At 43.6% G+C, this 14,990-nt stretch overlaps 1 protein-coding gene across 1 annotated transcript in view; it reads right to left on the bottom strand.

Moving 5' to 3' along the window:
• The window catches only part of LOC129110086 (intermembrane lipid transfer protein VPS13B-like), a 328,960-nt gene that overhangs the window by 69,007 nt on the left and 244,963 nt on the right, over positions 1-14,990 (bottom strand). The window contains 2 exon segments of the mRNA XM_054622236.1: positions 417-619; positions 12,014-12,409. Coding sequence (XP_054478211.1) covers positions 417-619; positions 12,014-12,409 — 599 coding nt within the window.

Below are 14,990 nucleotides of genomic sequence, written 5' to 3' on the forward strand. Positions count from 1 at the left end.
GGGGGGGTTAGGGGCTTCCCTCCCTGAAGAAGTAATGTGGAATAATAGATTAGGAATAATGTGCTCAGTCAGTCACATTGAAAAAAGGGGGACTTTTCAGTTTGGACCATTATGTAACCTCTCACAGGAAAATAGGCACACATAGGATAAAACCCCAACCGCTAAAAATAGCCTTTTAATATTCCACCACTTAACCGGCAGAGGTGACTCAAATATACAGTGGAATTACAGCATGCAGCTCCTACTGCCATCACTCCAGCTGCAAGAGAGCAGGTTAAGTGTCCTTGAGCAAGACACTCAATCCAACCCAGGTGTAGAGGTGCTTATCCGACCCAAACCTCTAGAGACTGTAGCTGTGCCGGGATGATAAATCTCGCCACTCAGGGTGCTGAAATTGATGTCACAGGTGTACAGACCTGCAGCAGGCCTCCCTTCAGGTCCAGCAACAGCTTCGGGGGGCCGGGCTCAGGTCCAGGGCTGCCACTGTGCCGACACCAGCGGGCCTCCAGGGAGGCGCTGCAGGAGAAAGGCCCCAGCAGGAGGCGGCTTCGCTCCCTCAGCCCCGTCCTCGCCGACAGGTCCCGCAGCGCCAGCTGCACGGACGCGGCCTGGACTGCATCTGGGGAGACAGGAAGGATTAGCAATGAATGGCATGTAGAGCACAGGGCGGGAACTATGGAGGGAAAACGGGAGGCAAGTGATACGTCAAAATGACTTTGGACTGAGATGAGGAAAAACGTCTCGTCAATGATACACAATGTACTAAGGACAGGCCACTAATTTAGTGATTACATTGGGGAAAAAAAGAGGAACGAGGGTTCAAATAGATGGGAAAATGTCTAAAATAAATACCAGTTCCAAAGTGAAATATGGATATCTCTAATTATATATAAAAACTAACACAGTTCATTGATACAAGTGCAACCAAGCCAGATGAAACCGAAACGCGTAAACAATTCAACCTCAAAATTCTGCTGCACGAACGCTTGCCTCTGTGTTTTTACCAAGATACCACTCACTATGGCAGTCTGCCTGTGTGATATCACAGTAGCAAAACATACAGATCAATTACATCGACCACATCACTGGCCTCCTAACTATTGTACTCATTTGATGTATTAACACAAACACTTCCCCTCTGAAAGAGGGGAACATGATATGTTCCTCTTTAACTAAGGCTATTCTAATTCTGAATAGATGTCTGATGAACATTATTACCAGATGAAGCTATTAATTAGACTGGCTATATATGTTGCTAGTGAGTGTTGAGAATTTTCCAATATTTGGGTCCGAGGCTAAAAAACACATTTTCAGTCGATAAGAAGAGCAGGTATCTGTGTGTCTCGTTGAACAGGGGTTCTCTGGATCATTGTTTTACAGATATGAACCTTTATGGGCTCAAGTTCAAACTGCTTCTGGGATCAGGCTGAACTGAAAGGTTTAGCAGAGAGTGAGAAAATCCTGATGGGAACCAGAAAGTAGGAGCCAAACACCCACTCATCCTGCAAGAACCAAAAGCCCCAAGTTAATAAGCACAGCATTCTCCATCCTTTGCGTTAACACAGAGCTGTGTCACCATGGTCATGGGCCGGCCTGAACCTTCTGGTCCCGTAAATAAGCAGACTGAAACCCCTTTCTGCTCGTCGTTGACATGGGAGGGCTGATCTGGTCAGTTAAAGCTCCAGCAAAGTAGCCTCAACTCTGGATGACTAATAATGCCCTGAGAATTGGCTTTATAAAAAATGCCTCCTAACTCTAGAAATTCACTCTCCAATCTGGCTGTAAGTCTGAGAAAGTAAGAGGAAGTAGCCTCACACCTGTTTCAGTCCCTTTACTGAAAGTTAGGCATTATAGCTTCTCCTATTTATTGGCTTGACATTTAAAATGGCAAAAGTAGCACAAAATAAAGAGGAACAATTTGACGGATAGGTGTGATTGCCACAAAAATAAAATAAAACAAATAACTGTAACAAGCAGAGTAATCTCTACAACACAACCAGGGATTCCATGAATAAAACACTCAGTTACATTATATGATATTGGTAGACTGATGGTCAACATATATGTTAAAAAAAGAGTGTTTCCTTTACAATACAATTTGTATTTACCTCTTAAAGGTGTGAGGTGTATGTTCTGGACATTAGCTACATAAAAAAAAATGACAAACATTTAAAAAAATGTGAAGAAATAAATGTTTTGAGTTTATGCCAAATATATCAATGCATTGTGCTCATACATAAGAAGTGGACGTAGTCATGGGGATGTGAAACATTGGGTTGTCTAGAGAAGCCTTACTTTAGGCATTTTGGCCATCACTCACTTGTTTTTTTGCAACCAGTAGTGTCATGAGAGGGTGGAGATAATTACAACTAAATGCTAAATAAGACATTTTTAGGTGCCTAAAATGTTAGAATTAACTTTCATGTAAGTGAAATCACACTGTGAAAGGGTTAGAGTTCTAAGATGAAAACACTGACGACTCAAGGACCGGACAACACTGTGGTAGTGACCTGTCAATCACAAGGTAACCTCGCCCTTAAGCATACCCTGCTTTATGGTCTATTTGACTCTAAATTGACCATAATTTACTAAATGAACATCATGCTGTATTGAAGAAGACTTGAAACTAGAGATTGAGACCATAAACTCATGTTCACAATGTTTACTGAGGGAATAAATCAAGAGAAAAGAGTCATTTTTTCATAGACTTCGATACAACCAGAGGAGTCGCCCCCTGCTGGCCATTATAAATAATGCAGGTTTAAGGTACTTCCACATTGGCTTCACTTTTCAGACCCTGAGGTTGCCGCATGGTTCTGCAAAGTATCTACTGCCAAACTTTCTGCTGCTGCTGTCACGCAGGTTAGAATCAGCGCTCCACCTGCCCTGCCTTCCCTGTAGTGGGGTGTATGTGCTGGCTGAATTAGAGCTGCTGCCCACTAAACGGGCGTCCTTTTCCAGAAACCACCAGTAGCTGACCAATCTCCACCTGACACCCCAGTTTCACAATCATGCAGTGCTTTTAATAAAATAAAATAAAATATCCCTATTTATATATCAGTCCTTCGAGGAGAGACTTTGACCAAAGTTTGCCTGGGGTTCACCTGGGGTAAAGCAGGCTGGATGGAAGAGAACGAGAGGCCTATGAAGGGAGTGGGGGAGGAGGTGATACATGAGGACACAAATGGATATAGACATGGAGGGAGGGAGGGAGACACAGAACCAGAGTGGATGTGTGTGAGAGAGAAAGAGAGAGAGAGCTAGAATGTGATGAAGACATGACACACCAGTGTCCTCACATCTTTCCTGGCTTGGTCAATTGACGAAGGAACATCTTATTCAACAGTAGAGTGCAATAACACAACGGGGGGGATTCCAATGAAAGAGTGCTGCTCTCGTATAAATCATAGAGAGGGGAAATATTACACTTGGATGACTCATTTCACTCAGGAAAGACACAGTTGATACAAGTTGGCACTTCACCTGCTAATATCTCGCAGTGTCGCGGAGCGAGCTGTTGGAGATTACTTACTGAAGTGTGGACCCTGGGTTTATTTTCACGGCTAGGATTTATTAGACAGCCCAAAGGGAACTCCCAAACTGGCTTGTTAAATGGAGGATCGTTCATTCACGCGCGTATAAAAGGAGATATACATGTTCATACACACATACAGAAAAGAAAAAAGACAAAAGGCCATGCACACCCAGGTGAACAAGTGGAAATAAAAACACACCCACAATCACATGCGCACACACACGCGCACGCACACGCACGCACACGCACACACACACACACACACACACACACACACACACACACACACACACACACACACACAGTGCATCAAAGCATTCTCTCCTGTCTCACCATGCGTCATTTACAGCCCAGTTGACTGCAGCATCCTGGTGCTAAAGCCAGCAGCAGCAGCAGTCAGCCAGTGCTCTTATTAATCACCCTAATATGGGGAGTGGTTTTAATGAGGGGAATCCCTTTCTTTCTTCACCTCCTAACTCCATTCTTGCATCCAGGTTGAATAATAGTCAGGGGCACGTTTCTTCCGCGCTCTCTTCATGTATGACCGTAGCGCCGCCATTTAGTTTTTTTTTCCAGAGATGCGTCAGCAGACAAGCCCAATAGACATTACGCTGCTGTGCTGTGAGGTTGTGCCATGAGAAGGGAGGAGTGGAGGGAATGTTAAGTCAGGAAAAGGGAAAGAGTTGGGAAAGTCCTGGAGGAGGAGGCGGGAGTTACCTGTGAGTCCGTGTTCGCCTCAATAGAGAATGCAATGTGTTAACAGAGGATGACAGAAAGCAAGGGACGATTGGGAAGAGAGAGAGAAAGACAGATGGAGGCAAATCACTATATGGACACAGACGAATAAGAGAGCATGAGATTGATTGCCTTATGATGAAGGAGCAGCAGATTCTTTTTGGAGTCTTGACCTTTGACATATAGTGGCAGTAAGAGACAGGATCAATATTGGAGGCAAGTTGACAGTTATCATCCAGTCACCACTTAAAGGGACAGTTAGGGTTTAGAGTGGGGGTTGTGGGGTTGAGCTACCTATCCATAGTCAGAAATAAACAAACAAACAAACAAACTCATTGTACTGCTGTGGACGTGTGCAGCGGCTAAACGTATTTAGATACCTAAAAATAAAATAATAATATTCAAAACATAGCGCCCATTTTAAAGTACAGAGCTTTTTTGAGGTGTCTGAAATACATTCCGCTCCTGCCCCTGTCCAGAGCACTACATTAACTACATCTACACCGTAGACTAATACACTGACTATGAATAAGTGCCTCATACAACCCCACTTCAAAACATCCCAACCATCCCATCAGCTAAACACCAAACACAGATACACATGAGCACACATGGCCAAGAAACACAAAGACCTTTCATAGAAACACCCACAGAACTGCATGGCAAAGCGATGAACAAGAACATTGTGTTTTGCCACTGTTGACTAAGACGTGCACACTCACTTACACCCACCCACACCCACAGGAGACAGCTGTTGTTTTGGGGGTATTCGAGGTGGCTCCACCTTATGTGTCAGATGGCGCTGAATGAAATAGATCCTGACGTATAGAAATGGAAATAACACACGCAGACACAGAGCAGCACCTTTAAAGCACTTCAGTGTTTTCCTTAGACATCTCTGACATCTGCCAGCCCCTCATTAACAACCTATGAATATCATTTAAAGAGACACACACACTCTACAGTTAAAGCACAGTCACCACTCAACAAGATGTGACAAAGCACCAACTAGAGGCTGATGAACATTATCCCCTCAGAGAGGAGCACCTTATCCAAACACACACACACACTAATAACAAAGAAACACACATTGTGTGTGTGTGAGCAAAAACGCAGTAAGCTGTAAAGCATAATTCAGAATGAACACACAGATCTGTGCACACAAACCTACGCTTGCATATATCCCACGCTGCCGCCTGCCAGCAAACCAGCGCACAAGAGAGCGGCCTGCACGGAATAACGCATGACCTTCGACCCTTTAGGGGAACAAAGTGGGTGGTGGGGGAACAGGGTGGAATGGAAATCTTCCCTAAAGTGAAATGCATTTCTGGCAAACGCTCGTGCGAGATTAGATAGGAATCGGAGACATTGATTTACCGTGTCGGTTTTCTCCCTGGCAGCCGTTATCTGACCACTGCCTGGCTGATTTATACCCGGGACGCGCTGGTATCAATTAGACCAAACCTAAAGGAGTCATTACCTAACTAGCTGAGGCCCCCGAAGACTGTCTGGGATGGTAGGAGTAATAGAAGTAATATACTGTCAGTCACCACAGAAATACACTATCCCCTCACCACAAGACCACTATGGGACACTGGAGGGAACTGGTTTCCTAGCCGGGGACGCTGTCGGCCAAAACGGCACGACAACAGGCAGCTGTGCGTCATCCAAGCCGTCACACAGTAACTGATGAGTGTTGATGAGTTGCACATGGGTTCAGTGACAGTTGCAACACATTAGCAAACGCGGCGTATGATAGATGTGTTCTTAACATTCAGCTCTACATTAGATCGAGGTAATGATGCGATTGGAGAGGATCGTATTCCCACAATTTGTTATTTTTACAGTATGCCATAGCCAACTCAAGCCTGATGGGTCCTGACAAATTATCGGGTTTTAGGTCGAGTCCGGGCCATCTCTTTTCATACAGCTTCAGGCTCGGTGTGGTTTTGGTTATTTTCTAAAATGTAATTTAATAAAAAAATCGCTCTCTTTCTCTCGGGCTGCTCTAACTGGTCTGTGTCTGTGTGTGCTTATGTATGTGTGTGTGATGTAGGACATGCATTGCCCAGTGGGAAAAGGGAAACAAACAGCAGAGCTAGACCAATGTTATGTGTTACATTAGCCTGGCAAAGTAACGCTCAGTAATAGATTAAATAAAGCACAATGTTGTAAAAGGGGGGGATTCTTTAAAAAACATACCGATTCAGGACTGGCTACTTTAATAGAGACCATCATGGCCTTAAATGAACTATGATTGGGCTTAGATTGTTCTGGATTAGGACTGTTTGAAGATGACAGTCATGTCTGGTCAGTACTGGACAAGCAGGATGTGTTATAGCAGATCAGCTCTTTTTCATTTGTAAGAAGGCAGAAAGTGAAACATATAATGTTGGGTCAGTCTAGGTTCAGGTCTTTTATTTGGCACTAAGAGCTGGGGTCAGTTGGATCAGGTCTAACGTAGATACTATGTGGTTTTAGGTCTCAGCTCCTGTCGTATCAACACATTCATACTAAAAGTTAGAGAGTATATTTTCGCAAAAATGCACCTTTGGAACTAATCTATAAAGATTTCACAATGAACTACATTTAGGTTTTCAGACCACATAGTGAATTTAGCCCAGTACTGCTAGCTATTTCTATCTATGGTGGGTAACTGGCTAGAAGCTAACTGTCTTTTGACAACTGAGTTGTCAGTTTGTTCAGTTGGAGAGTCAGCAAACAAGTCTCAATAACTGTCAGGTCTTTATGCTTGTAGCAAGTAAACTGTTTGTACTAGAGCTGAAAGAATAATCAATAATCGATAAGTAGATTCTGCTGAAAAATTAAGGGGAATTATTTTGATAATGGATTAATCCTTTAAGTATTTTTTTTTCAAGCAAATCTGGAAAACATTCTCCTCATAATTGTGAAGATTTGCTGCTTTTCTCTGTTTTGTGATACTATATTGAATATGTTTAGGTTTTGGAGCAGGCATGGGACAATATGAAATTTATCCTAATTGTGATAAGGTCCACATCTTAAAAAAAGTCTATACGTACACAAATATCTTTGCTGGACAGTTTTCCCCCTCATGTCTTCTCTGTGATATATTTATATGCTTAATGCATTGAAAACGATTTATTAGTTGGGTTAACTCGCCAGATCACAGCGGGATGTATTTCCAAACATAAATGTCCTCAGTTCAGCTTTGCTTTTCCCTGACTATTTATCCAAAATAATATAATGGATGGAAAAGAGTGGCTTTCTTTCAGCAGCGTAAACAAACTGACGCGACCGTAACTCAAAGACTGTCCAGGGTAAACAAAATAAAACTTGAAGAAAAAAACAGAAAAATCATGAGACATAAATAAATAATGGGTAGCTTTCACTTTGCTCCACATACAGAAGTTTTCCTTTACAAGTGTGCAGGAGTAAATCACCGTGAAGAAGCAGGGGGTCCACAGAGGCAAAGGACCGAGGAGAACGCTTTGTTTGTGCGAGTGTGTGTGTGTGTGTGTGTTGTTGTTGTATGAATGTGCAAAAGCGTGCACTAGTAACATGGTCTGCTGATACGTATGTGTGTGTGTGTGTGTGTGTGTGTTCTTAGGAAATCAGGGGCACTCTATGGGCAGTCTGATGGAGAGTTGAGAGATTAGGGAGGGTCTTGTTTCATGGACCTTAAGACATATGTTCTCTCTCTCAGTCCCCCCCCCCCTTTCTTTCATTGAACTATAAATGCCCCCTACCTTGGGGAGTGGTGAGCAGTGGACGGAGGGGGAGGTATGTGGGCCTTCCACTTGCTTTTCATTAACACAGGATCTGGTAACACACCTCACTGTCAACCTAATCCCCCCTCTCTCCATCTTGTCCCCTGGCAGAGGGGGGGAGGGGGCGCTGCCATGACCAGGTACAGAGCCCCAGATGTTCAAGGGGTTGAGGGAGGGGTTTGGGGTGGATGACATGTTGCAGCTATGGATGTAGGCTGATGAAGACAGGGTGGGATGGGGTGAGAGTAATGACATATACTGAGGAGACCCCTGTTACTGCTCACATAGTGGTTTCTGTTTCCCCCCCCTCCTGTCCTGTATTATAACTTTCTTTCTCCACTTCTCATGCTTCTTGTATGCAACTTTGTTTCCTATCTTGTCCTGTATCCCCTTTCTGCTTCATCTGCATTTTCTCTTTGTCTAATCACATGTACTTTTTTTTATCTCCTTCTCTCCCCCCACGTTTCTCCATTTTTCCCCCTCCCCCTCTACTTCTCTATCTCCATCACCCTCCTGCTTCCCTTCATTCACAACTCTTCCCCTTCCCCTCTTACTCCCCTCTCGTGTTTTCTCCTCAAACGCGGGGTACGCACAGGACGTGGTCCATCTATCTTAACAGGAACAACAGCAGCAACAGTAGTGGTGCACACTGTAGCGGTAGTCGTGTTACTTTCTCCTGTCTTACATCTTTCATGTACAGCCTCTCCCGGGGGGGTCATTCCCACTGAGTTATTGTGGCAGCTCAAACGCTCGACCCAACAGCACGGGAATCCTAACCTCTATCTTCGTGAAAAAAATAAAATAATAATTTCCCTGGTATCCGTTTTCTAAGGTGTACGGACCAACTGGAGGAGCAGAGAGTGCTGAGTGATGGAGGCGACGCAGCTGAGGCTAAAAGTCAGCAGATACATCTATTGTCACCAGTGATCAGTCTGCGTAATTGGAGACAGTTTGTCTCCTTTCGATGGCAACAAATCTGGAAACACTATGTGAGGAAGCCCTCAGGGGAAAGTAGCTGCGTGTGTTGTGACAAAGATCTATAAGAGTGCTAACGTTATCAAGAAAAAAGAGAAACAACAGGGTGAGACAAACATGTTATTCAGCAAGATAACTTCTGACATCACTAGAAGTTTCAACATGCTCTCAAAGACATGAAATATCAGGGTCTATAATGAGATCTACACACAGGATCTGAAGCCTCTTAGGTATTTCACAGAGCACTAAAATATGATATATGAGGAGCAGAATGAAACTCTAGCTTCACATGATGACAGCATTAGTTTTACAGCAGTTATTATAACGTCTTGTTCGGAACAGTCGTACATGATGTTACGCTTTTTTTGGGCCGTAACAACAAACAGTATTTTTAAGAGTGTACAGCCAAACTGGGGATAAATGATCCAGTGGATGTCAATAAACACCAGTGGTCCTGAACCCAACATTTTTTATTTGCGTCCAGGAAAATTGTAATGTCTAAAGGGAAGCGGTGGCTCTGTTTCAAGGTGCTGTGGGGTAAACAATATCCATGAAAGACAGTTCACTGCACACTAAGCTGTTTACAGCTAACAAAGCAAAGCTCTACTATTATTTACAAATCTCTTTGGAAACGTAGTACTGTGAGCAAAGAAAGAGAAATCACTACACTCTTAGAAATAATGGTTCCAAAGAGGTTATGAGGTGCATTTTTGAAGACTGTTTTTTTTAAGGTTCTTTGTGACACTAAGGGTGCATTAGGAACCCTTTGTATTTCAAAAAACCGTTTGAGAGGAAATACAATGATTGCTGTGTGTCGTGCTGCACCACATCAGCCCCATGCCTTTAAGGTTCTAGATTAAACCATTGAAATATAAAAGAGTTCTCAGTAGAACCCCCTTGGTGGGTTCAAGATGAAACTCTTGGAATATAAAAGGTTTTTGTACCTGGTCATGACTTAAAGTGTTGTCTGTAGAACCCTCTGGCTGGGTTCTAGATGAAATGCTTAGAATATATAAGGGTTCTTGGTTGAACCCCTTGGTGGGTTCTAGTTTAAACCCTTGGAATATAAAAGGGTTTTTGTAGAATCCCCTGGGTGGGTTTTTTGTTAGCACCCTTAGAAGGTGGAAATGTTCTGGATAAAACCTCAACAGTAGGTTCTGGGTGGAACCATTAGCACGAAATAATGGTTCTCTGTAGAGAGAACCATTATTTTGTGTATATAAATAGTGTATAAATAGAAAGAAAGCAAAGTGTGTGGAAAGGGATTAGCTTTCATATTAGTGCTATTGTCTCTAAAGTCTATTTCTTTTTCCATTGCACACTCAGTTTCTGTGTTTATGGAAGTCAACACATCAAAGATGGACGAATGCTGAAAAGCTGGTGAACATCAGAACAGGGCAGCAGCTCTGGGGATTGTGTCACTGTGCAGTTATGCAGATTTGAGTAAACAAAGTGCAAATTGTTTGAGGTTTTAATTAACATTTTCGACAATCATTTTATCTGAAGTAACCCAATATAACAACATCTGTCAAACAGATGCAGGCACTTAGGAGCCCGGCTCCGTCCTCGTCCCCCTGCAACCCCACTCAAGAGGGGATGTGCTGCTCAGCGGTACCAAAGTAAAAAACGTCTTCTCACACCATTATGAGCGTTCCCTGTTATGTTGTCACGTGGCATGTCAGCCCCTCTCACTCTCTTTCATCTCTCTGTTTCCATCCACTGTCCAATTTGGAAGACGTGCCAAAACAATAGCAAAAATCTGAAACACAAACCAAAAAAATCCCCGATCATCTGTTACAGAGCATCGGCTCACACCCAACGGAACAGAGGAATTGGAAGCTTTTTTGAATTTACATTAGCATTAGCAGTTCTGATTGTCCGAATGGAAACACTGCAATGCCTCCTGGATAATAGTCAGTTTGGAATGTGAAGGCAGGGTTTGGTCCTAACACGAAAGCAAACATTTCGCTCTCACACACACACAAAGGAGAACGTCTGTCTCTCTCAGTATCACAACAGCTTTAGATCCAAGACTAACACAAACATCTCACTTTACAGTTTACTGACTAACCTTGTTTTTGGCAGATGAGGGCTCTGCTAGCATGTGTAAAAAAATAAAAATATTCAAATAATGCTAGAAACAATACCAGATTTTTGATTAGTGTCAAGTTGTCCAAAGAGGCAGAGACATTGCATATTCTTCAACAAACAAGGGTGGGAAAGTTTGACTAAGAGCTAGTCAGTGAGATATGGATCAATATGTGCTCAGATATGTGCTCTGGATTTATGCTCTTTAAACAACCTGCTATTTAATTAAACACAGTCCTGAGGGAACATGTTACAACAGCTACATTCTGAATACATTTTAATCTGACTAACATGGTGAGCTCGGTATAGCTCTTTAGAGTTTGTCCACGTCAATATTTGTTCAGTTACACAATGACACAGAACAATTTGTTCTCCACTACGTTTTCATATTGGATATTTTGGATCTCTGTGTAACTGTACTTTTTATTTCCAAAGGGCCTGGATTGGTTGCTGTTGGCACGCACGGTGAGCTTGGGTACAGGGCAAAGGACACACACAAAAAAAAGAAAACATGTATATTTAGTGCATTACTGAGTCTTGTGGTTTCTTTAAAAGATGATGAAATCTGCCAAATGGGGTGAAGTCATCGCAGTTGTTTCCAATGTAGCTCCACCTGTTTCAAGAATTTCCTTGAAACAAGTGGCAATGTTTTGCAATCGATCACATCACTGGTTTGACTTTTTTTTCATTTTCACATTAAAATAATAAAGTAAGTCATTTAAAGTCCAGGCCCTTGTTACTTTGGAGAGAGACAACCCGGGTCATTTACTGAGCTCAGATAAATCTAAGTATCTGAGCTCAGTTAGAAAAAGATTATAAAGTGTTCCAACAGTCAAAAAAGAAAAATGCAGTCAAACTTTTACTTCTCGTGTGCCCACACAAGCTCATGTTATTTTTGCACAATAAAGGAAAGATGTTTTCTGTTACCCACCTTCTATCCTAGGCCCTGACTTCATGTTCAGACTTCCCGTCATGGCCGACACCGTTACCGTCACGCTGGGCCTCATTGGATGGGCCTCCGTCTCCATGACAACTACAATCTGGGCGGTGTGGAGGGAGACCTTGTGGAAGGATAGAGCCAGGGCCCCGACGGAACCGGCTTTACCCGGGACAGAGGCCTGATGGTGAGGCTCTGAGCAGTGGGGAAAGGTCCTGGGCAGCGTCTTTGTGGGGGTGGAGTGGGGGGTGGAGGGGGTAGACGGCGGTTTACCGGAGGTGTCCCACACATGGTTTGGCAGCACTTTCTTCAGGTAGGCTTTGGCCTGCTCCAACTTCGCCAGCGTAGGGTTGACTTTCAGCGGGCGCGACAGCTCAACGTTCAGCTCAGCTGTGAAGAGAGATGGAAAGAAATACAACGAGGGAAAGGAAAAGATAGATGAAGGAAAGAATCAAGATAATGTTGTTTTTTTCAACTGTGCACTCAACAAGACTTTACAAAAAACTAATCCCTTTTTGGATACTTTGTGAGCAGTCCCTCTCAAAATTGGGGAGTATCTCTTGTGCTCATCCTGACTAATATTTAGTAATGAGTGATCAATAAAACAGAGCAGGAAGTAGAGAGAGAGAGAGAGAGAGAGCAATGCTTTGGGGAAACGTTGTTAAATCCAGGAACCAAACTGAATGAAGTCACTGTTGGCTTTGGGCCCATTGCTCTTTAAAACTTCCTCTTGTCATTTGGAAAACCCACCATAAACGGGACACAATGCAGTTTCAGAAAAAAGTCAGACTCCATCAATGTCCCACTGAGCATGATCTGTCGCTATCCAACTCGTGGAATACTGCCCTGCCATGTCTCGTAAATCAAACTCTGAACCCTTTTCTCCTCTTCTAATCACCCAGCTTTGCATGCAAGGACCTGTTAAAGAACAGCTGGGTCCAGTCCCGCTCTCTTTCTCCTCCTCTTATGTGAACATATACACACAATTACTGGCTGTCTCACTGTGACATTCTAACGTGACACTGCGGAATAGCAGAGGAGAATCTTTTCTTCATGCCAGCCGCATAAACCCAAAAAACTCCTCCGCTCTCTCCCGTTCTACCTCTCTCTCTGTCTCTCTCTCTGGTGCACTGCAGCCTTCAAACACTTGACTGGAATTTACAGAGACACATGAATTAACTCAATGCCGTTTTACACCACTTCCATTATCCCATTTTTCCACTTGGTCATGATGATGGGAGAAGGGAAGCGGCCCCGAAAAACAAGCGCAGCTGTTCTTCATGGTCTCATCAAGGCACCAGTGTTTAGAGGGTTTTTAGGCCTCCCGTCTGTCTCCTCTCCAGGTAGGAGTGCTGGATGACACGAGCGGGAACACTGCCAAGAGAGAAACACACACACACACACACACACACACACACACACACACACACACACACACACACACACACACACACACACACACACACACACACACACACACACACACACACACACACACTCTGCCCTCAGGATTGTATCTCATTTAATCCAGTGGAAGTGAGGCACACGGTCAAATGGAAGGACGGCTCGAGGGAGGAATTGGGGGAAAGATAGGTGGAATTTGCTGTGCAATGTAGCTTATCATTTCCACTTGACTTATCACCAGGAAACTTTCCAGTGGAGGAAGAAATAGCCCGCATGCAGCTGTTCATATCAACGGTCCTCTGCTGCCCCCCTTCCCCCTTCTTCTTCTTTCACCCTTTCATTTTCTCCCTCTGTTTCATGTAGCCCTTCATTTCTGCTTCTTTTCTCAGTCCTTTCTATCTTTTACTCTTCCGCCATCCCTCAATGTAATCAACCCCTCCCCCTCTTTGTAATCACACAAAGCTGTCTCTGATTCACCCAGTCAGGGCCAGCGCCCGGGCCTTTCCTGGCTCTCTGCACAGGGGGACCTGGTCCTCATTATCGACTGTCCTCCGTCCCGACCCGAGGTCCCTCTCTTCCCCAGCCATGAGAAACCCATCCTACCCCTGACGCCCCTGTATGGAGTGAGCAGTGTGATTGATACGGCTTGCTATGACCTACATGTTTTATTTTTCCTTGATGTGGGACATAAATCATGGGTAAAAAGTCTGATGTGGTTGCCCAGCGTCATCACTGCCGCATCTTTTCTAAAGTCTCAAAAAAAGTGAGCATGCAGCTTATTTATTAGTTGCATCCCTTTAAATGACTTGAAACATGCAACATATTGCAGTTCAGTTAAGTTTTTTGACAGATCAGTAAAAGGAAAATGTCTTCTGTCAAAGGACATCAGGATAAAGTGCATCTGACTTAGTTGACTGAAGTTGTGTGAACCCAGTGAGAAACAACTCTCTGCAGAGGACCGTGGAGAAGAACAGCATCTGTACATGCTTCCCCCTGGCCTCATCCAGCAACCGACGGAGTGCATTTTTACTGCGGCGGAGCGATGTCAAAAGATGAATCTTTCACAGAAGTCTAATAAACTCACATCACAGCAGTATGCTGCTCCGATTCGAGCGCGTCTGTGACGTTTGCTTGTTTCTCCGGAGCTGTGTGTGCGAGACAGACTGCCGGTGGTGCTCTGTGTGGTTTCAATATCCAGGACGAAGACATAAAACGAGGAAATTAAAACCTCGGCCAACAAATACTAAACAAAAAACACTATTTACAGGCCATGACAAACTTATCTGGTTTACAGACTGAGCTGCAAAAAATCCTATATTTATGGATTAAGATGTGGCACAGCATTATGATAAAGACTTGTCTCAACACTGCTATATCTCTGAATCACTGTCAAGTGAAGAACTGAATGTTATTATAACAGGCACTTCTTTCAGAAGGTTTTTTTTAATAAAAGGAGGAAATATCAGTTATTGAAAGCGCGGTGGCACTTTCATCGCCGAGCATGAGGGGTTGAAAGAGGTTTTTCCAGCACATACTAGTGTTTTTATTAGGATCACCTTGGCTTCAG

Source organism: Anoplopoma fimbria, chromosome 20 (assembly GCF_027596085.1).
Source record: "Anoplopoma fimbria isolate UVic2021 breed Golden Eagle Sablefish chromosome 20, Afim_UVic_2022, whole genome shotgun sequence".
In the NCBI taxonomy this organism is placed as follows: Eukaryota; Metazoa; Chordata; class Actinopteri; order Perciformes; family Anoplopomatidae; genus Anoplopoma; species Anoplopoma fimbria.